The 23,333-nt window shown below is 42.8% G+C and overlaps 2 protein-coding genes across 3 annotated transcripts in view; one reads left to right on the top strand and one right to left on the bottom strand.

Annotated features, from left to right (window-relative positions):
• Positions 1-23,333, top strand: part of brf1a (BRF1 general transcription factor IIIB subunit a) — a 125,476-nt gene that overhangs the window by 26,575 nt on the left and 75,568 nt on the right. For both annotated transcript variants that reach the window (XM_085256274.1, XM_085256273.1), the window contains 7 exons: positions 235-307; positions 10,893-11,042; positions 14,447-14,540; positions 14,742-14,868; positions 16,514-16,553; positions 16,952-17,044; positions 19,404-19,727. In XM_085256274.1, the coding sequence (XP_085112400.1) occupies positions 235-307; positions 10,893-11,042; positions 14,447-14,540; positions 14,742-14,868; positions 16,514-16,553; positions 16,952-17,044; positions 19,404-19,727 (901 nt within the window). The remainder of the gene's footprint in view (positions 1-234; positions 308-10,892; positions 11,043-14,446; positions 14,541-14,741; positions 14,869-16,513; positions 16,554-16,951; positions 17,045-19,403; positions 19,728-23,333) is intronic.
• LOC146551540 (BTB/POZ domain-containing protein 6-B-like) lies at positions 1,997-6,213 on the bottom strand. The gene is made up of 4 exons (XM_085256275.1): positions 5,218-6,213; positions 4,525-4,615; positions 4,201-4,319; positions 1,997-3,641 (listed from the first exon to the last, which is right to left on the bottom strand). The coding sequence occupies exons 1-4, from the start codon at positions 5,622-5,624 to the stop codon at positions 2,609-2,611; spliced, it is 1,650 nt and encodes a 549-aa protein (XP_085112401.1). The 5' UTR covers positions 5,625-6,213; the 3' UTR covers positions 1,997-2,608.

Here is a 23,333-nt window from a genome sequence, read left to right as displayed (position 1 = left end):
TTCTGCAACCTTCAGGTCAATTATGTAACCAGAACACTTGTCCCGCCGGTGATGCAACGGCCTTATTTCATATCCTGATAGTGTGCTTAATCGCACTCTACTATAATTCTTTAAGTGGCTTTGAATGGATTTAATGGCTCCTGGACTCAATAGATACACTTTTCCTGGCAGTGCGAGGTACTTTACGTCTGCTGAATAACATCGTTTACTCATCCTGGGTTGTCTCATCCACAGGTGAACGTCTACGTGTTGGGAAGAACGTTTCTCGTTCTGGCCAGAGAACTTTGCATCAACGCTCCTGCTATAGGTATTTGAGCTCCACTTTACTCTGTTTACTGTGAGTCGTGTTATAAAAATGCTGAATCAGGTGTGTCATACCTTTCACATATTGTAAAAACCAGAAATGTTCACTATAGATTTAATAACAGGGAAAAGAAGCTGGAGGATGTCTGCTGGTAAATTATTAAAGAAGTTTAAATCCCCTCAAATGAAAAGCTGTATACACTCATTTATCCCTTCATGCAGTATACCTGTTGAACTTCTCTGTAGCGCATGGCAATCATAGCCAATCATATAACAGCAACTCGCTGCATTTATGTTAGGCAGCTCAGATTCACAGAATGGTCCAAACGTAGGGAAATGTCTAGATAGCAGCAGATCTCTGGGCAAAAATGCCTCGTTGATGTCAAAAAGGACAGCTAGACTTCTTCACGCTGATAGAAGGGCAACAGAAACTCAAATAACCACTCATTACAGCCAGGGAAGAGCATCTCTGGAGTACAACATGTCAAACCTTGTAGCATATGGACTTCACAGCAGCAGACCACACCAGGTGTCACATCTGTGGGTTAAGAACTGGAAACTGAGGCTGTAATTCACACAGGCTCAACAAAATTAGACCATAGAAGGTCAGGAAAACGGCCCAGTCTGCTCAGGTTTGATTTGTGCTGCGACATTTGGATGGTAGAGTCGGAATTTGGTATAAAGAACATGAAAGCGGGGACTGATTTGTATCAGCGGATCAGGCTGGCAGTGGTGTAATGTAATGAGAGGTTATCCTCATGGGTGTGGAGCTGACAGCGACTGCATGACAACAACTGCTCAATATGGACCAAGCTCTGTGAGGAATGTTTGCACCAACTTTGTTGAATCTTTGCAGACATGCATGGAGAGGGTCCAGCCCAGAACTAGAAGATAAAGTGGCGAGTGTATATTACAGCTTTCTGTAAAAATATTATTTGTCAAGTGGCCATAAGAGTGAGTTATTTCTTCACACTGTTGAAAGCTCCTCCAGAGATTGAAACTTCCAGAACTGGGGAAAAACTGTGACGAGGTGGAGGGCGGTCACACCAAAATGTTTTATTCTAATTTTTCTGTTTTCCACACTTTATCTAATTATCTAATAAATAAAAATGGTCCTTGTTATTGTTTCTGAGAGCAGCCTGTACTTTTTGTGAAGTACGGCATATTATTAGCCTGTTAAACTCAAGAGTTTGACTTTTCTACATTTACAAAAACTCAAATGTGACCACCTTTGATTTTTGTAAGGCTGGTCTGGTCTGCAGCTACCTGGAAGATTATGAGCTCTGATGTCCTTAAATTGAACACGACGAGCCGTCCTGCCAAAGCAGAAGTGCATTAATATTAACTATAATGTACGAAATATTTTGGGAAACTGTCAAAGAAAATCACTGGTTTAGGCTTTGCTTTCCTCGTGCATAGCTTTGCATTTCCATTATAGTGTTTTGCCAGCGTTAATGTAACTGTGCTGTCTGTTAAATGCACTGTGCAGTTTATTTAGTAGGAAATGAATCCAAATCCTCACTTGGAAAAAGAGGCAGAACCCTTATCAGTCCTCAAATCTGTGCCTGCCAGACTCCATGCAAGTGAGGTAGAAACCTAATGTGTAGTTCCCACTTTAGTTACCAGAGGGCGCTGCTGCCCCTCAAATCCCCCACTCCCTCACCCAGATCCCATAAGATGTCACATGTGCGGCTTTCTCACATTATAACCTTTATATTTCGGCAGGTGTATAAGCATTCTTGTACAGAACACATCTGCTCATCAACAGCATCAAGCTGTTAACAGATAAATTGTATTTTACAAAAAGACACAACGTTTCTGAGGCCGTCCTCTGAAGTGCAAAACGACTCTGTTCTTGACACGATTTCTACTTTTTTTTTTTTTCTGCATTAGAATCGAACACTACATAAAGTTTGCTCCTCAGGTGATATTGCTGCCTGGACTATAGTAACAACATTGTATATAGACTTGCAATTACACAATTTGAAGCAGACCCTACTTGTTCCAGTTCTGGAGCTCAGCTTGATTACATAACCACAGGTCACTGTATTAATGTTGTTCCTACAGCAGCCGCAGCCCTTGAAAAACACAAGCTTCTGAGCAAATAATGTTAAATCAGCATTTAAATAAAAAAATAACATTAAATTAAATAAGATAAAACAGCTCCGTCGCTTTTAAAATAGTCTCTTATAGAACTAACCAGGCCATTTAGTGTGACATTACTCAAGTGTCTTTTAATGCTACATTACTTTGAAGGTTGGGAGGCAGCGATAGACCTAATTTCCCATCAGCAGTCCAGAGCAGCTTATGCATAGAACACAAGCTCGGGGATCTGTCCTCCCTGTACTCCAGTCCCGTTGGTGCTGTCGGAGGAGCACTGGAACTGAAACGTGACCTTCCCGCACTGCACCTCCGTCATGCCCTCCTGGCCGAAGTAGCTCAGCTCATTCCCGTCCAGGACGGCGCTCACTGTGTAGAACGCGTCCTGCTCCACCTGAACGGGATGCTCGAACCACACCGGGAACGTGCTGCTCGAGCCGTCCGACACAAACTTTGTCAGGTTCTGCGCCAGGATCACCCCCTGTCTCTTAAGCTCGATTTTGACGCTGTACTCGGCTTTGCCGCCGCTCGACCCGTACAGGCCCAAACCGGCAATAAAGATCCGCTTGTCCACAGCAAACTGGATGCTGTCGCACCGGCCGCGGTAGCGCCACTGGTTGCTCCGGTAGGCCGAGGACTGGAAGCGGTGGCACCTCTGAGGAGCCAAGCCCTTCCTGGGATTCAGAGGGAAGTCTAGTTGGGGCTTTTTAGCCGCAGTGTACCACAGGAAGACATTGTGCGTCTCCTCCAGTGTCAGGATGTCCGACTGCGCAGCACCGTTTGCAAATTCGTCCAGGCTCATGGTGGGGATGCGCACCAAGAACAGCGCCTTACCCAGTACCTCTCTTTTGTTGCGAGTGGTTGGCCCCAAACCCTGTCTCTTGCATTCTGCCGTGGCCCAGTTCATGACCGCCTCAAACACCACCACTTCTTTGGTGTTGAGGGTCTCCCGCCGCAAGATGATGTCCAGCGTCTGCAGGTCGATCTCACAGAAGCCCTCCGAGCACAGCGCGAGCTCGGCCTGCGCGTCGATTACTTCCCAGCAGCGCTGCGTCAGCTCGGGCTCCTCAAACAGGCGGCTCTGAGAGAGCAGCACACAGGCATTCTTGGCCTCCAGGCTGGTCTCCAGGAAGGTGACGCAGGCCTTGGCCAGTGCAGGGACGATGTACTTTTTGGCAGCATACAGGGTGGCCAGCACCGTGTCTGCCTCCAGGTCGATCTCATCGCTGTACAAGTACCTGGGAGAAAGAAAAGAGCCTTAAATGTACAGAAATCAGACTGGCTGACAGATGATATGCTGACTAAGAAGATACAGCGATGAACACATTTAAGTGACTCTGGCTCCACGTTTCTTCTTCTTCCTACTGTATCAAGAGACTCGGCAAACAAAAAAGGGAATTCTTTTCCTTCCCAAAGAAGATTATATAACACCATTATACATAATCCTACCGTTTTCCAGAAAGTCTGCAGAGCAACAATCTGTGCTACGCTTTTAGCCAGCGCTACTGAATGAGCAACAAAGGCATGTTATTTATAACTACTAGTGTGCATAAAGGCAAACTGTCAGGATGAGGAAAAGAAGGGGGGGGGAGAATGTTGCCAGTCGAACAAAGAGCGCTGAGAAAACCAGCAATTACAGAGCACCGCGCCGCTGCCACGGCTCTCTGGTGCTCCCAGCATTTTGGCATTCGCCTCTGCTTAGCTTTGGATGAGTAATAATATGCTTTGAAGTGACACTGACTGTGCTTGTCATCTCAGCTTCTGGTTGGCTGTGCGAAGGGATGGTGAGTGGCTTACTTCAGCAGAATTAGAAAAGCAGCAGGTTCCACATCTGGAATATGGATCTCAGACTCCTCCTCCGCCAGATCGCTGTAAAACATGGCACAGAAGACGGAGCTTCCCACGGCCAGCACGTACTGGGAGGGGAGGAGACGGATGCGTCAGAGAAACCAGAGGAGCTCGTCTTTCACAAGTTCAACACTAGAGCCGATATATTACCTTGCATTGTCCTCGGAGCTCGTATTTAAATTTAAAGCTCAAATATCAACATTAGTTAAGTTAGTGCGTAAGCTTCCCGTCTTTCTCTGGTTTGCAGCGATTTTTCCGAGATGCGCTCCTTACCTTGTGTGCGGGAAGCTTCTGCGAGGCCCCCAAGGGCCCGACAATGAAGTGGACATCAGCCATCAGCTCATTGTTAAACATCAAGGCGTTCCTAAAAACAGAGCAGGTTTCACAAGTAAGCCTCAACTATTGTATAACATCAAGTCCTCCCACACTGCTTTTGCCTAGAGACACTGGTTATTTTCATAGATTTAGGGAGGATGCAGGGGAAAAAAGAGGACTACCCTCTTGTTGTTTTCTCACTTTATCCCTCAGCCTCGAAAATGTCAGCTCATTGGGATCTATGGAAAGTTCCCCAGAGTGCTTGGTGACATTTTTAAAATGTCTTGTTTTGGCAGATCAACAGTTCAAACTCAAGTGGGATTTGTTTACTGCCAGAATAAATTAAAGAGATTAAAGAACGGTAGGAGCAAATAAGTAAAACAAACAAAAGCTCATGTTGGTTTAGATAGACGCTCCAACAGTAAATCAGTTTTCTAGAAACTTGTCAAAGTGTGCTCCAAAGTAAAAGTAAAGCGAGCATGAGCGATCCTCACAGCAGAGATTTTCGTGCACTTTGCTGCTGCCAGCTTCCGTGTTAATACACCGAGTCAAAGCGGCTGTCATTACTCTGACAGCGTCTCTTTCGCACTGCGATCGGGCTTTTTGCGCACAGATCAGGCGGATAATTGTCCTCTGTGTTTCTGGAGTTACCTCTCTCGGAGCGTGGGGTGGCTGCACTGCCAGCTGGGTGGGTCTACGTTGTTGTTGTTGATGTTTTGCTGGGTGGTCGGGGTGGTCGCCGCGCTCCCTCCGCCGCCGGCGCTGCTCCCGCTGGCCTGGCACACCTGCAGCTCCTTGGTCTTCTCCGCGTCAGCCACCGTAGTGCCGTTGGCCAGGTTGGTGTTGTTAGCGGGGTACAACTCCGCAGCCATCTTCTTCTCCTGCTGCTTTTTCTTGCTCGACAGGGACAGAGTCAGGATCTCATAACATAGCGGCAGCCGGCCCGGCAGCTTGGTTACCTTCTTGGACTTTTTCAGTGTTTCTGGAAGTAGCAGCAAATAAGTCAAACACCTCATGATCCGGCCATGATGGAGCAACCTGCAGTCTGCCGTTGGCATCTGCACGAGCAGCCGATCTTCTGGGTTTTTTCCTCCTCCCTCTCTCTCTCGCTGTCTCTTTAATACCCGGTGCAATAAACTGCTGTCGGGCTCGACATGAAGCTTGTCGCTGCGGTGGATTGAGTATTTTTCTTTTTTTCTCTTTCCTGTGCGGTCCGGTTCCTACAACGCCGGTTTCAAACGGCACCGACAGCGAAGTTTACGCGACAGCATCTAAATATCCCCCCAGGCCCACTGCTGTCCGTTTCCACATCCACTCTCAACTTTCGACCTCAAACACTTGTTTTTTTTCCCCGTTCCTCGGCGGTCAGCTCATCCTCTCCGAGCGCACAAATGTCCGCGAAGCTTCGCTTGTTTTCTCCCTTTTCCAGCGAGTGGGTAATCCGGATAGTCGCAGCTGGTAGTCAAATCCAGCCTATTTTATTCCCACCCCGCCTCTGCGTTAATCCTCACGCACATTTCTCTCCCGATTTGTTTTCCCCCTTTTTCTCCGAATCGGCTGTAGACCGACACGAAGCCAGCTACGATGTTCCGCTGCTGCCGAGGTAAATAATCATTTGTCGGGAGTTTTTAAGCTCCGCTCGGTTTTTTCGCCCCCCCCCCCCCCCTCATTTTTTTTTTTTTTACTCCTCCCCGCCTCCCCCTCCTCCTTATTTTTGGTCGACTCTCCATGAACGCCCAGGGCCCGCCGAGGACCAATAACAATCACGCACCGCGCTGACGTGAGGCCAAAGAGGCCCCTCCCTCACTAGCTCCGCAGAGTGCGTCACAGGACAGACGCTCTGATCTCTCCTCCTCAGAGGAGGAGCAGGGCTGGAGTGAAAGACAATACACACCAGGGGGACAACATAAGTAACCCCCCCCAACCCCCCACCTATGCAGACACACACTTCTGTTTAGGACGACCCCTACAGATGTGTCTTTGTGTTCCCGTGTGGTTAATAAGTGACTTAAAATTTGTTTGGTGCCATTGGAGTCACTCTGTGGCAGTCCTGGGACTTTTGTCTTTGTGCGCTTTTTTTTGTCAGTTTTGCATCCCATTTGTATAAGTCTTTGGTCATTTTTAAAACATCTTTTATTAGACATTTTTTTGTGCGTCCCATTTGCCAGTGTTGATTTCATTTTATATTTCTTTGGTTGTTTTCTCTCTGTGGTCATTTTTTGTCTGAAGATCATGCATTAAACCTGTAGGCTGACAAGTTGTTTGTTCCTCTGCACAGTTAACAAGAATTGCTCCTCATAGGACAGTGGTCACATTTTAGATTAACTTGCTTGAGTGTTGTGCAGTACTGCAGATTTTGGTGTTTATCCTATACAGAGTAAATGCAGGGCCAGTATTGCTGATACTTTTAACTCATAAAGGCAGTTTATGTAGGGGAGAGCGGCGTGTCATGATTAATAAGATGAATCATCATCAATTGGCAAATTCTGAACACATTTTAATGACCGCTGAATCCGTAGAGTGTCAGAATGTAGTACAGTAGTACATTTAGTTAAATTTTCATTTCTAAAAAATATTTATTTTACACAATTCAGTGGGCTACACACTGAACTCAGAGGATAGAAACAAGGTATCGATCCTACCTCGCTGGTAATGATCTGATACCAATACAGCCTTGCTATCAATGCTATTGATACCCCCATCATTCACCTATTGTTCATTTTACAAACACTTTTGTCCTCGTTGTTCAATTTCTTCCAAATTTTTAAGGATACACTTCAAACTATTCTACATATGCCAGATATGGCATGTTTTTGGCTAACAGCTCTTTGGGAAACACCTTGTTGGTGCAAAAATACTATTTTTATGCCTGTCAAACTGACAGTGATAACAGTGACTGTATTATCTGTATTTCTTTTTTTAGTAATTGCTTAATTAATTCTGTTTAGTTACATTAATAACATTGTAAGTACAGTGATAAATAAAACCATTACTTACCCTGCATCAGTGTTTATTCAGTTATCCTTTTCTGACAAAATCAAGCAGTAAGTAATTAAAAACTAATGCACGAAGGCAACAACGATGATGAAATGGATTTAAACATTCGTCAACAAAAGGAAACGAGATGAAAATATTGTAGATGAGATCTAATTAGAACTAATGAAGTTGTGTAGGTAGGCGGGATGGGTTTGGAAGTGTTCCAATCAGAAGTAATAACCTTGTGCAGTAAGGTTAGTCACGCACATTTGATCTGGCCCCCGGGAAACGGTACAATTAGCTTCCATCCTCCCCGTTTCTCATGAAAATGAAGCAAAATGTCAGCGTTTCAGAGGAAAAGAACGATGCACACGTTTCACATTTGATTTCAAGGAAAAAACTTTAACACTTTATATTATTTAACTGACTCAACTTTAGTTTTAGTCTACTATAGTCAACTAAAACAAAAAAATTAGATGCCTAAATTATGCCTGCAACAAAATCAAAATTAACAGTGCCTTGCAGTATATCAATATAAAGTGTCTAACAAACTAGTATAAATGTAACAGTATTAGCAAAACTTTCTGTTTGTTTGCTACATTGTAAATTCCTAAAAGCTGCTTGACGTCTAATTCTGGTCATTTGTGAAGTAAGTGATCAAACCAACAGCACGATATCATGTACGGCGATTTAGCTTCAGTGGAGTTGAAGACCAGAAAATGATTTATGAAATTTTATTAGGCTTTAGGTCGCACTGTAGTGCTGCCGTCTTGTACTGCCGTTCATCAATCACACACAGAAGGATTTATTAGAGAGACGGAGTCCTGTACCCAGAGTAACACAAACTAGAATAGAGAGCCATTGCAGTTTTGGGGGTTGAGGGAAGGGTGCAGCTTCCCCATGACTGAATGATAACACTTTAATGCTATTCATGAAGCCCTGCTCCCACATTTGATTGAAAGGAGCAAGTTCGCGGCCCTTCTCTGGGGGTGGTCGAAGTAATTTGGGGGAATAGAGGCGAGGCAGGTTGAGGTAAAGTGGCTACACGAAAAAGGTAAACTACAGCACTCCATCACAGAAAGACTCCTGGGCTGTTTGAGCATCACAGATTGATTATATTCAACGGTGAAAGAGGATTTGGGCTGTTTTTTTTTTTTTTTCTTAAACAACCTATTTTAACAGCCTGGTTTTGAGTTTACAGACACAGAGTAAAAAGTTGGAGCAGTGATGGCCAGCTCTGCACACGTATCATTACACGGTGCAGAGGGGGGAAGGGATCACCCTGGATCTTATTACCAGCTGGCTCTACCAGCTTTCCACTGGGCTGCTCTTTAAACAGAGCCTCTGACTTCAAAAGGTATTTGACACAGTCGGGGCACAAAACTCGACTTTTAGTCTTCAGGCTACAGTGGGAACCGGATTCCTCCTCATTTGAGTTTTAAACTGGATTTCAGAGCATGGTAAAATCATTTTTCACAATAAAAAGCGACTAAAGGCAAACGGGCCACCTGCCAGGCAGTTTCATGGTAAAAGCAGGTGGTCGTGATGTTTTTAAAAAGTATTTCGCATAAAGTTTATGACATACAAAACTGTACAAGTCTCTCAGAGACAGAAGAAGCGAGCAGAAAGTTTAAGGAGTGAGCTTGCGATTGGATGATTGCCCATCCAAATCCTTTCGCCAGCTGAGAAAATGTGGATGGAGTCGCTGAATGAGAAACAGGCTGCTTCGAGGTGCACTCAAGCTAAATGCTAATCCTCCAGTCCTCCAGTGGAGCTAATTAGCAGCCAGCAGTCAGAAACTGGTTTTAGTGGGAAGCTCACAGGTGGTAGTAAGTTGAGATCTGGATGTGTTTCAGGCTGGATTTTGGTCATTTTTTTTCCCTTTTCTTTTTTTTTCTTTTGGCCTAAGAGAGGAAAAGTGTACTCGCTCTGGCATTTTGGTCTGTTTACTGTTCACACAAACCAGGGCTTGTAAACAAAAATCCATGGGCACGCGAGCAGCAGTTTATTGGACAGAGCTCTGGCTAAAGTGCCATCAGGAGAGGCCTCTGGCTCCATGGTTGGAGAGAAGCTGAATTAAACTTGAGCACAGTGGCCTTGACTTTCCCGCAGTTTATCTTCTCCAATCAGTCAAACACGAAACAAATGTTAAATAGGATACTTACACTCATAAACTGTGTAGCGTGCTGCAGTTGCTTTAGATTACATACAGGAGCTGCTCATTCCTCAGAAAGGTGATGGGCAGTATCATCAAATCACCTTTGAAAAATAGCAGCTGAGGTATCAACAACAACAATGATGTCCGGTTAGGAGGCAAAGGTGAAGGGCATCATAGATGACGATGAAGCATGAAACAGGATGGTGGCATCTCCTCACAGAGCTGCGCATGATCATCAGGCATGAGCACATTTAGTTCACAACCATCAAAATTAGCTCCTTGACGTCAAACAGTCAAACAACCCTGAAGTCTTTTGTGCGTTCCACCCAGTGTGAGAAAAAGTCTTCTCTTTGATTGGCCTACAGCTTCAGATTAGGCTCATCTAAAATATTCACTTCAGTTCAATTTTAGTTTTATTAATATAGCTTCAAATCACAGCAAAAATCACCTCAAGGGGCTTTATAAAGGCCGTATCAAAAAGAATCTTTTTCAAACGGTTATATATTTTTAAAGTGGTGCACACAGAAGCTTGAAATGAATTTAAAATAAATGTCTGAATGTAAAGTTTTACTGTTAGCTGTGTTGTAAGGTAACCTCCCTGCATAATATAGAGAAAATCCCACCAATCAGATGACACCTTATGAACAAGCACTTGGCGACAGTGAGAAGGAAAAACTCCCTTCTAACAGGAATAAGCCTCCAGGAGAACCAGGCGCAGGGAGGGGCGGCCATCTGCCATGACCGTCTGAGGGGGGAGGGAGACAGGACGAGAGACACACTGTGGAACAGAGTCAGAGATTATAAATAATGAATGAATGTGGTGTATAAACAAAATGAATCACAAAAAGGAAACGTTTTGTTCACTAACAGAATATCGTTTTTTGTTTCACTGTAAAAATCAGAAATTATAGTAGAAACAAGAACTTTGTCATTTTAATTGTTTATCTATGTTTTTACTTTGGCATATTATGAATGGAGATGAGGGCATAGAAAACCTGAATGGTTCCTTGATGCTATACTATGAACTGTGGATGTATAGCGTCCACAGTGTTGCATTATTATGTTGACTTTGAGAACTCTGCTGTACCAAAGAAAAGTACAGTGGGGGGAGTACAGAGGCATTGTTGTACATTTTTAAGGCTGTCCTTGTGATTAACTTGGGGGAAAAAAAAAACTTTCCTTTTGCCACCAGACCCGTGCCTTTATATTCCCCGTTTTGCCCAAATGCTGGAATTTGGCGATAAGACCCGCGAGGTCTCCATGACGGCGCTGCGTCTGGTGCAGAGGATGAAGAGGGACTGGATGCACACGGGGCGAAGGCCGTCGGGACTCTGTGGAGCAGGTAACTACAAGCTGAAGCAGCACTGGGTATCTTCTTCAATTCGCAGGAGGGGTGCTGGTAGCAGCCCCGAGGCTCTGAGCAGCGGGACTGAAAATCTGAGGAAAGAAAGTGATTAATGCTCTCTGCTGGAAAGTCAAGGTGCCCTTAATCAAGATGCTTTAACCTCAGTTTCTCAGAGAGCCGATCAGTGACCGGAACGCTTTGTTACATGTTTTAGTGCAGTACAAGAGGCTCATTCTCTCTGACAGGGAATAATAAAAGAAATTTTAATTTTGCCACATTTTCCTGGTGACTTGATCAGTGTGATAAGGAAGTGAATGTAAGCAGATGCACTCATGGGGCAGCTATAGATCAGTGTAAGAAGGGCTGCATGCACCTTCAGAGCTCTAACACAAGGATGTATCTGACTGCTATATTTTGACAGAAAGCAGTGGTTCCCAGGTTCACACTGTGCATGCTTACACTACTAATTATGACTAATTTTTACCATGAGATTTGTTCCGTGCACTTAAGCCCTCCTGGCCTTTGATGCTTGGAGGCTCACACACAAACAGTTTATTTCTCTCGCTGTCTGGGTTATCGTGTTATCACGACATGATTCCCAGGTTAGGCAGCCTGAGCTGAAAGATGCCTGTCAGCACGAGTTGTTTCATAGAAACTTGTCTTCCTGCCAGTTTTAGTGGTTTTCAGCATGTTTTTCTAAATGCTGAGAACGTCTCTGTATAAGCTTTATGTCTTAGCATCCCACTCTTCCAACTACATGAAGATTTTTGGTTGCAAACGCGATACCTGTCTGTTAACTCTCCAAAGAGAGCTGTAAAACCTGTCCAGAGTGATGTGTTTGGAAAGTGTCAAATCTTCCCACAGCGCTTTTAACATATTAGAAGGTTTTTGGTAGTGTCTAACACGATAACTCAAAAGGTTTTGAATGAATTCTCATAAAGCTTTGTAGGGGTGTAGAGTGGGGTCATGTTACCAACCCATTAACATCTGGCTCACATCCACCAACATCTTCCAGGTCAACCTTTTTAAATTCGATCCCAAAATGTTTTATATCTATAAAGTATTGTTAAGAGAAGCAGAATGAGCTGCCTGTATAGTTATTAATATACTGTAGTATAATATTATCTAATAAGGTTATTCATGTCTAGTTATTTACAAATCAATAGCTATTACCCATGAAAAGTAAATCTGTCATGTTGCCTTTATCTGATTTTTACTGCACTACAAACTTCTTAAGGTATGTTTTTAAAAAACAAAGAAAAATAAATGAATATATACAAATTACAATAGTCTTCCCTTAAAAGTAAATACTGCCCAGAGAGTTAGTGCAGGTTTGTGCTCTCTGACCGCTTCTTGTTTTATTTGCACTTGTTTCATTTCAGCTTAATGTGAGAGTCTTTGCTGTCGTTTGCGTTTAGCTGGTTTCTCCTCTCTCTGCTCTTGATTTTACTGTCGGTGTACTCGTCACACGTGAGTAGTGGAGGAGATTTGACGCTGGTGACAAAGGATAACAGTTGTGTTAGTGCACTGGGATGAAAACTTCCAAACAAGTGTGAGCTCCAACAGTACAGACGAAAAGTGGGAGATAAAGAGAGCTCTGTTGTTGGAGCTCTGTTGCCTGAAGCATGAAGAACGTGTTGTTGTAGCAGGAGGGAAATGCCTCCAACTTCTGAGTCTTTGCTGTTGGCTAACTCTGCGCTAGTCTACTTCTCACCTTAGCAGCTGCTGCACTCCTGCTGACATGCAGCACAGTACACAGAGCAATGTAGACCTGAAGTGCGTCGATCCGCTCTGGATACCCCATCTAGCTTTTGAGGCACTATTGGACTGATACCTGGTCCAAATATCAGAACGGTGCTGGACAGTTAATAAATGATACATGATTCAGTTACTTTTCTAAGTTCACAAAGTCATTTCAGTTAGTTTTAAGTTTTTAAAAGTCCAGTTTTTATCTTTCAGCTCTAAATGCTGATGGGGGTAGTGTAATCACCCCGCCGGGTGTGGACACGATAACTTGGTCGAGTCTTGGTGACCCTGACCTCAAGGTCAAGGTTAGAGGTCAGGTTTTCTGAAAACTCTAAGTTTTCAATGGAGCTTGAAAAGAAAAGCGACTGAACCTCTTTAAGTTCATGAAGATGTTTCACGCCTTATCTGAGAAGCTTCTGGAGTTGATTGCAATGACTCAAGTGCAAAGTCACCGATGAATTTCAGATTGACACCATAGGTGCAGTCTTATAAAATGAGAACATTAGATTATATTAACCAAAGACGAGCATCGTTTATTCACGGGTGCTGCACGCTAACAGTCAGCTGCACCTCTCGCAGTGTTTGCAGCCTTGCTGAGTGTTCCTACTGTGGATCTTTTGGTCACCTGCCAGTGAAACCTGTGGGAAAGCCGATCCTGCCAGCACCTGTCTAAGCTGGCTGCAGCGTGTGAGGTTTTGGTTTCCCACCAGGTACGTCATCGTCTTTACGGGACTTTGGTGGTGCAGTTTATATTAAACAGCTGAACTCAAAGGCCTTCCTTCCTTATTGTGTTGTGATTGCTACAAAGCCCAGTACATTGAGGCTTTGTGCATTACCTGCTAAGACGTCCTGAAATCGAATCGCCGCCTTCTGCTGCTCCCTGCATGTTTACTCCCATGGTTTCAGTTTTCATCTTTCTCTGTTACTCTGCTGGATTACCTTAATATTTAATTACTCATCATAAATCTTTGAGAAGGAAGCACTCAAATGGAAGAAGGAAAAGTTTGTTCCTAAATATGATGCAAATATCACTGTTGACGGTTTTAAACATATGCAAAAAAAAGTTTGTGCCAGGAGAGACGAGTTTATAAGTTGCTTCTTGTGATTTCAAGGGCAAAGAGCTTGTGAATGCGAAGCGACGAATGTATTCAGCAAGGAAAACTTGCAAATCTGAAGTCGTGTGGTTTTTAAGGTAATGGCGATGAAAAATGTTTGAGAAAGTCCTCAGCGGAGCTAAAAAGCCACCACTTCACTCCTCAAGGCTGTTAGAAGTGTGCATGTGGAAGTGGAAGCACGCATCTATCTTTTAACAGGCTCTTGAGCGAGGCAAGTCTAATGACAGTTACATAACTGTTCCCCTTCAAGGCTCACACTGCAATTCATTGCATAATATTAGCGTTGTTGTTTCTTCTTTTTTTAATGTGGGGGTGGATTTGTTGGCTCTGAGGTGCCCCAGTCTTGTTGGCTCCTCTTCACTGTTTAAGGTGCACATCTAAAAGTGCCTAAAACCATAAGCGCATAACTTTTTTTTTTTTTAGTGTTTAGTCACATCTCGGCCTTTTCTCTAATCATACACGGACACACGTTTTGTTATTGCTTCTGTGCAGATTCTGGTTAAATCTCATCCCTGTGTGTGTTTGCTTGTTTGTTTCCAGCCCTTCTTGTAGCTGCTCGACTACATGACTTTCGGCGCACTGTCAAAGAAATAGTCAACATCGTCAAAGTGTGCGAATCCACGCTGAGAAAAAGGTGGGCGATCAAAGTTTGTGATTTGGTAGAAAATCCCGGCTGTGGAGGCTCGAAGTTTATAGGATTTGTCTGTTTTTGCCAAAATGAGCAGCAGAAGTTCCTTCTTTAAAAGTTCTGCTGGTCCAGATGATCAGCCCAGATGTTTAGTTGGATCTTAATTACCTAACTTATCTTTTGCCTTGTAACGCCACTTTGCGTTAGACTGACAGAGTTTGAGGACACGCCGACCAGCCAGCTCACCATCGAGGAGTTCATGAAGGTGGATCTGGACCAAGAGTGTGACCCGCCCTGCTACACAGCCGGACTAAAGAAGAAGAAAGCCCAGCAGGTGTTTTTCCACACAAACCTCAGCCTTCAATTCACCCCAATTAATGTGCCATAGCATTAGAAACGCACATGCGCATCAATTCTGATCAACTCAATTACTCATGAAATGACCCATTCATCCCTCCACAGGGAATATTAAAATTTCATCCTTTATTATCTTGATGGTGACATACAGCCCTCAGGCTTTCCCCAATAATGGATGAAGGGTATTAACCTCTAAACTAACAGCATCAGTGTTGTCGGTGTCCTCACACTTTGTGGGCTCTGTAAAAGGCCATCGTGCTCTTTTTAAGGCATTGTCCCACATACTTGTTGCTTTAACAGATAACAGGAGACATGCCTGATGATTTAGGGGTGAGTGCATGTAGAATATATCTGGTGCCTAATTTTCAGGTCTTAAATTCCATATAGCTTCTGTACTTCAGTGGTTTTGGGGGTTTAAAAGTCCTTTTTTCCCCACTCACCATTATTTGAGTAAAAAGTATTTCACAATAGAAGTTTTACTTTGCTTTATTCCTTCTAGTATTCTAAAGGGATTTTGCACAACAAAAAATGGACTGACCTGCAAGCAGAGCTAATGAAACTTGAGCTAACTGCATGCGACTCCCATTCATCATACATGGCGTGATGATTACTCATTGCAGAGGTTAACGTCTTCATTTTTCTGTCTAATGCCAGCCTTCAAGAGGAATCACCTCACTCTTGGGACATTTCCACAGCGTGACATCTGGCCAGCCTGCCATTTAATTAAATACAATGTGATTGTAAGGCTGGAAAATGTTACTTTAAAAAAGGCCGATGAAATGAAGTTAACATGTGAAGGTGTCGTATTGGGCTCATGATTGAAGACGACCAGCTCGTTAATCAGAGATGAAAAAGGCTTTATTACTTGAAAGGCTGTTACTGCATTAACCCAGGTTCAGGTGACACTTCGTACTAGGATTTATCATAATCATGATTTGAAAAATGAAATCTGAGTATTCTCCATATCAATATTGTTGATGTTTGATGAATGCGGTGGCGATTTCTGTTAAAAATTAGGTATCATTAAAAAGAGTCGTTGCTTTCTGGAGACGTTTACAGCAGTTTGTTCATTCTTGGCCACAAAAACTGTAAACTGTAGCCTGACAGCAGCAAATTCTCAAGATCTTGGGTTTTTCTTTGTGGAAACTGACAGATGGGCTTCAGAGAGTCGGAGCGTACTTGTTTTTCACCCGGCTTTAACAAACAAAAGCTGTGAGATGTGGCCAAAAGTTAAAAAGTGGTAATTTTTTTTTACTGATCTGACTTTACTGGTGGAGCTTTTGCCCAGTAATGAGCTGACCTTTCTCATGCCATAATGTAAAAAAGAGGAAACATTGGAGTTAATGTAAAAGCTTTGTGAAAGTACTCACAGAGTGCTGTTCTTTAGTCGAGTCTCACACCAGCAACATCAAATCAAACTCACGCACGTTATACACCGGGGAGGAAAAAGCACTCTGAGAGCAAAGGGTGCTGCCGTCAACCACCCCAGAGCCCTCGTGTTATAACCTTCTTTTATTCTAAGAGGTTTTATTCAGCGATCGTTTCACCCTGTAGCCACTATTAGAGAGGAAGCTACTTTCATTGTCTCATCCAAACCCTCTCTTTTCTCTCCCTCGCTGTAGCTGGAGATTGAGATCAAGAAAAAAATGGATGACGTCGAAGGTATGAATGTCTCGTCGCTGTCTGTTTGCCACCACAGACACAAAGTCCTGGCTCAAGTTTCTTTTATTTTGTTAAGTTTTCAGAAAAGTTTGTATGTTAAAGATGGACATTTGGTTACATGTTGTTGTTGTTTTCTTGTTGGTGTTTGTTGACCTCGACTAAAAGCAGATCAGTGTTGGATGTGGTTAAAGCAAAGAAAACATAAATAGAGGACATGATTTAGGCTCCGTACAACTTGTAATTAACCTTGCATTATGTTACACTGCTAACATATTGTGCTGTAATTATGGGACTATGAGAAATATAATTGAATGGGTTAGCCTAGAAAGCCCTAGAGAATCACGCAATCTAAGTCTTTATGGAAGAGTTCCTTTGACATTGTTTTACACCTTCAACAGGTGAAATTCAGGAATACCAGGAAGAAATAGATGCAGAGCTGGAGAGCAGCAGACCCAAACTAAGAGGAGTGTACGCTGCCTATGCTAAGGGAGGTGAGTGATTTCAGAAACCCTTCTCATGTCCTCAGCTGTTTATGTGCTGGGGTAAACAAGACCTTGCTCTGCTCCACGCAGGGTTTTCTGGAGGTTTGGGAGGTTTTTAGTGGTGGACCTTTCAGTGACTGAACACTGCTGCTTGCTTATGTTGGCTAATGCATATTTTTTTTGCAGCAGCACTGTATGTATGGAGTGTTTTTTAAAAGCCTGAGAATCCAGACAGTGTGACCAACTAAAGTCTGATTTGCTGTCCATATTCTTCCGAGGTTGTACTCTGGTATGTCAGGAGACAGGTTTGCTCTGGAGCTTTGGCTCTGTGGTAAAAAATGCAAATCCCAATTTTCACAGGGACAGTTTGAATTTGACCTCTAAGGAAATATCTTAATAGGAAATAATATCTTATACTGCTGGAAAGCCTTAAACGGTGCCACATTTGTAAGTAAAATCCATTGTTCAGCAAGGTTGAGTATGTGGGTTGTGACCATGAAACACTTGCCAAACAGTTTATTCTGCTATTTGTTGGGTTTGTTTGTTGGATTGGATGATTGAAGTCCGAAGAAACGAGACATACGGGCGTTTAACAAGCTGGGACCTCAGTAGCATGTGGAGGAACCGTACACTGCCACAGCAGCCTGGTACCACCTGATCATACTGGTCAGCAGCTGTGAGTGTAGCATTGTTACAACAAAGAAATAACTGAGCAGACACAAATGTCTTTTCTTTCTGTGCTACGTTTATTTATATTTATGTTCCCACTCATAACTTGTTACCATTCTATAAGTTTATTTAGTTCTTTATTGGCGTCTCATTGTTGTATGATGGTGAGCAGACCACAGTGGATTTATTGCCAGGGGCCCTAGTTAAAGAGGGTTTTATTTATTTATTCATATTATATTCTTTGTATAGACCTTAAACTCATGTTTAAGGTGCATGAGTTGAGTTTGTGGTGCAGTATTAAGGTTAAACGTGATATTTGAGTGACGCAGGCCTGAAAAGCCAACTATGAAGGCACTACATTCTGTATTGAAGATAAAACCATTGACCTTGGATTATAATAAAATAACCATTTAAAAAATGGCACCATGACCGGTCTGGAGCTAAGGATAGAAAAGCTGTCTCTCGGCATTTTGTCTGTTAAACAGTGTTTGAGCGTTTAGCTGCTAGTGCGGCTACCGATTTGCAAGCGAACATCTCGTAGCGTGAATTCTGAACACCGAGCCGACGTGTCAGCGAGTGAATGCAGCAGCAATAATAGAAGCTGCTGCTGATTAGGTTGAGTGGGACGCCCAAATCCAGATATCAGAGGGGAAACACCGCTGCGTTAATGCGGGATGACGCTTTTATTTGTCTTTCTGTCGCTCACTCGGGCAGGACGAGAACTCTGAGCTGCTGTTTGTGAAAGGCCCACGCAGGCCCACCCAGGAAAAATAAGACACAGCAGACTGCACTCCCTGTTGCTCTCACCCTTTATCTCTTTCTACCTTTGGCTCTTTATCTCAGCCTCAGTCTGTCTTTCTTCCTCGCACACAAACAAGCCCCGGTATCCCTCTGTTTCTACGCAGTGGGGGGGGTCGCAGGTCTGTCACTGATTTCAGGCATGTTGTTCTTCCAGCTGCCGTGACGCTTTCAAATCCGGCAGCAGTTCGTTTCTTCTCAGACCGAGTTGATTTCCCGATTTGAGGTCTCGAGCCTGTGAGGGGACATTTTAATTATGGCTGATTAAAGGACACATTTTAATTAGGTAGCAGGACAGCCACAACTATGATCCCAATTACTTTGTCAGAATATGAATATTTATCACCATTCCATTTTCTGCGACTCGGGAAGCCGAATAAATTCCCTGCACTTGTGGGATTTTAGATCAGTATCTTGACCCTTTAACTGCTGTGGCTGCTTTCAGTGTGCTGGAAAATGTGGGTTTGTTTTTTTCCACTAAATTATGTTTAATTTGAAAACTCTAACTATGGTGTACAATTATGCAGTCTTATTAATCTTCAGGGAATACTCAGGAGTTACGAACTACATAAAATGAAGCAAAGTAAAAGTGGGAATTTTTTCAAGGACAGATGTTTTATTTTATTTTATTGTGAGTCTGAGAATTAAACAAGTCACCTGCCGGTTATTATAGCATTATAACTGCATCCCTATATGCTGTTAAGCTGACACACATGAATGGTTGTTTCAGTCGCCTTGTCCAGACACGTTTGTGTGTTTACATTTTAATAAACATGGTGACAAAAGTTAAAAGCTTTCAGTGTGTTGTTTATGGTCCAATTATCTAAATAGCTTATCATAAAGACTTTGCACACAAAGTGGTAAATGAATGACACATCCCCACGTTTGTCCTGCTCCACAGATTTGGAAAATGATGACAAAAACAACATTCTCTCCATGTCATCGAAGCTGGTGGACGACGAGGAACCAGAAGACGAAGATGAGCTTCGAGCTGTGGCCAAGCACTTTGGCAAAGACCTTAACGAGCTCACACTGGAGGCTCTGATAAAACTGGAGCAGAAGAGACCAGAAGACGAGGAGGGGAACCAGGAGCAAGAGGACGACGGGGACTTCCCACAGAGAAAAGCCCCATCGCTGGCGTTCCTCCTGGGATCGATGCCCTCATCAGCCACACTGGGCCTCTCAGAGTCCATCAGCAGCTGTGTCACAGACGAGAAGGAGAACGGTAAGTACAAGTTATTTATCATCTTGGAATAGCTCCATCCTTTTTCTTTATTTATTTGCAACATCGGACATGAGATTATTGCTGATTTCTGTTATAATCTCATTTGTTTGTCGTGTCAAGTTTCGTATGCGACCAACATTTTAGATTTATTTTCTTTAACCTTATTTGTTCCTGCCTTGTTACACTGCATTTAATGTGCCATAAAAATGATCCAAGACAAGTAGAAGCTTAATAAACCCTGACTGTGCAAACAGTAGTTTAAAAAGCAATTTGAAGACGGCGGTGCGTTTAAGACGAGACGTCAGGCATTATATCGTCTGCCTCAGCAAACGTCTTTATAAAAGCAGGTGTACCCTTGAGAATGATATGATTCAGAGTGCTGCAGTGATATCATTCATCCTTGACTGTGTCTCGTACGTTCAGTATCACCATAATAATCCATAATCATGTTAAAGGATGCTCTCTCAGGTTTAATTGCAGTAATTAACTGGGCTCTATGAATGAAATAGGCTGTGCTGTGTTTGAAATGTCTCCTGTTCTGCGTTACCTTTTCTTTTCGAATGTGTGGGAGGATGTGTAAAACCAAACACGCTGAACAAAGGAACACAAGACCTCTTCAAAATAAAACAGGAAACATAATGACATGACAACAAGAACTTGACAACACAAGACACGCAGACATGAAACACATGAAGGTGAGGGAGACTTAACACAGGGGTTGAATACACAAGGGGGATCTAATAACAAAGAATTATAATGGCAACCTAGGCATAATAGAAATGAACGTAGAAAACCTAAAGGACATAAAAATAAAGCATGTGTACTCCAAACTGAACTTTTTGTCGGTGACACGAACACTTTTCCACCTTTAGTTCAGCATGAATACTTGAATCTGTTGCTGAAATAATTTCAGCCAGTTTATTTTTGCAGCTTCTGTTTAGAAATTATAAAGTCTTTATAAAACTTGTCTGTGTTATAAAGTCTTTCACATGTAAAAGCCTGGTTCTGCTGGAGGTCTCTTCCTGTTAAAAGGGAGTTTTTCCTTCCCACTCTTGCCAAAGTGCTTCTTCAAAGAGGATCATTTGATTGCTGGGGTTTTTCTCTCGATCATTGCAGCGTCTTTATTTTACAATATAAACCTCGTTGCAACTGTTGTTGTGATCTAATGCTATATAAATAAAATTAAATAGAATTAAAACTAAACTACTCGAGTGTTCTCCAGTATTCATGAAAAAAGAGCCAACAGATCATACATCTGATTACACCCTCAGTCAATTTGACTTATTAACAGTTTCAAAAATAAACCATTACAGGAATCCATCATACATTGTGTGTAATTACTTAATTACACGAGTAGGATGCACTGCACCCCCACCCCTTCTTAGCTGGGTGCACAGAGGTGTTGATGGATGCAGTGTAATGGTGCCATGATGCTGCATCTGTTCTGATGTAAAAGCCTGTTTTTACAGCTCTGAATGGGAGGACGGGGGAGTCATGAGAGGCTAAGAGTGGAAGGTGAAGTGTTTTGATTGATTGGGGGGGTAGGAGAGGTTATGATGTGGCTTTATGTTCAGAGAACATCATGCACCTTAAAGGTCAGAAGGTTTGAATCTCAGCAGAAGCTTTTTTGTGACCATAAATATTGACCTAGGTCCCCTTTAAAAGTCATTTCTGAGACTTTTTCTCGACAAATGCTCTTAAATTTTTACATTTATTTCCCTGAACAGCACTTAAGACCAAGTACCCTTTAAATGTCAAGTTTTGGTGGGGCCAAAGAGGATAGCCAACTGTCTGTGATTCATATTGTTAAGAATAGGGATTGACCAAAGGGTTGTAACACATTAAAAAATCATGGCTTTATATTCACCTCTGTTGTTTTGGAACAGTGGCTTGATATAGTAGGAAAAGCAAAATAAATGTGTAAATTATGTTTTATTTTGAAAACTTAAAACTTGGCTCAGTGATGGAGTAGCAGGTAAATTCACCTTGGGTGTAACAGAGCCCCGATTCAAGAGTGGGACGGGACACAAACCCAGCCTCATGAATCACAAACTATTGCACTCCTAGTATCTGTCTGGCCTGGATAAATGGGAGGGTTACATTAGGAATGCCATCCAGTGTAAAATCTGTACCCAATCAACAGATCCATCCTGATGAGGAGGAATTAAAGGAGCAGCCAAAAGTACCGTGAAAACTCAAAACGGTAAAAAAGAATGCGGTTGGCTATAATACTTAATATAATAGTTAAGGGAATCAGATACTGCTCTTAAAAAAGAAACAAAACAAAACTTACTTGACTTGAACTACTTGGCCCAAATTGTCCATCTAGACTGTTTTTTGCTGGTTTGGGAGATAATGACATGTCGATCTTCTCTCAAATATAATGAAACTAAATGGTCTTTGCCTTGAGGCACTAAGAACTCAGAAGCACTATAAGTCTTTCCAGAAATTTCAACCCTGTTGGGGAAAAATCCATAAACCTTGTGTATTTTTGTGTAGTTTCTTACTACCAAACTACAATCGGCATGAGAGAGGCTTGTTGTGCTTTTCTCCAAAACTGGACAACTCGGCACGAAACAATCTAGCTGGATAAAAAGCTTCTCGGGCAAAAGGGAGTGTTAAATTTCACAGTGGACTTTCCTTTTAAATGAAACATTAAAGTCAGCAGGGCAAATACAGTTTTAGATTGTAAAGATGGGAACACCAAGTGGGAACCTCCACGGCCGAACAAATGAAGTGCCAAAAACTGCAGCTCCACTAACTCACACTTGAGACAGTCAGTCCTTAGAGTTAAAATACCCAACTTTACAGCTCTGAAGAGTTGGTTGGCCTCTATGGATAGTTTCTTGTGTCATAACAACCATTAATAACCATGCAGAACATGATTTACTTTTTATAAATCATCATCTGGTTACTGGATAATTTAGTTGTACATGTACATTGAGCTGGCTGCCACTGCAACTCTGGAGTCACTGAACTGGACCTCTGACATGTGTGTGCTATAGGTTAGAAATATCTTCTTGAATTATTCTTGTATCGAACTTTGCACTCCAGTTTTGGGTAGTGAATTCTTTTATTTTAAGTTTTAGCACTAATTTACAAATGTGAGTGTCAGGCGTTTTATATTGTAAGGTAGGCCCTACAATAATAAACACAGAGAAAAACCGAACAATCATATGACCCCCTATGAGCAAGCACTTTGGCAAGAGTGGGAAGGAAAAACTCCCTTTTAACAGGAAGAAACCTCCAGCAGAACCAGGCTCAGGGAGGGGCGGGGCCATCTGCTCCGACCGGTTGGGGTGAGAGAAGGAAGACAGGATAAAAGACATGCTGTGGAAGAGAGACAGAGGTTAATAACAAGTACGATTCAGTGCAGAGAGGTCTGTTAACACATACTGAGTGAGAAAGTGGATTGAAGAGCAAGGTTGCTAGCATTAGCAGATAAGTTAGCACTCTACACTCAACCAAATTTGATTAATTCTGCCTCCAGTGAAACTAACGTGGTGGCTAAAGCGCAAAATGCTGCATTTAGAACCAATTTCATGGTGGATGTGCTTATCTCTTAGTCTGTCAGTAACACTGTCTTCCTCTCTCTTAGGACACACT

This window comes from Mchenga conophoros, linkage group LG19 (genome assembly GCF_057382185.1).
Source record: "Mchenga conophoros isolate Kocher_MC1m ecotype Shallow Benthic linkage group LG19, M_conophoros_male_GT1.1, whole genome shotgun sequence".
NCBI lineage: Eukaryota > Metazoa > Chordata > Actinopteri > Cichliformes > Cichlidae > Mchenga > Mchenga conophoros.
This window is presented reverse-complemented; position numbering and strand designations above follow the sequence as displayed.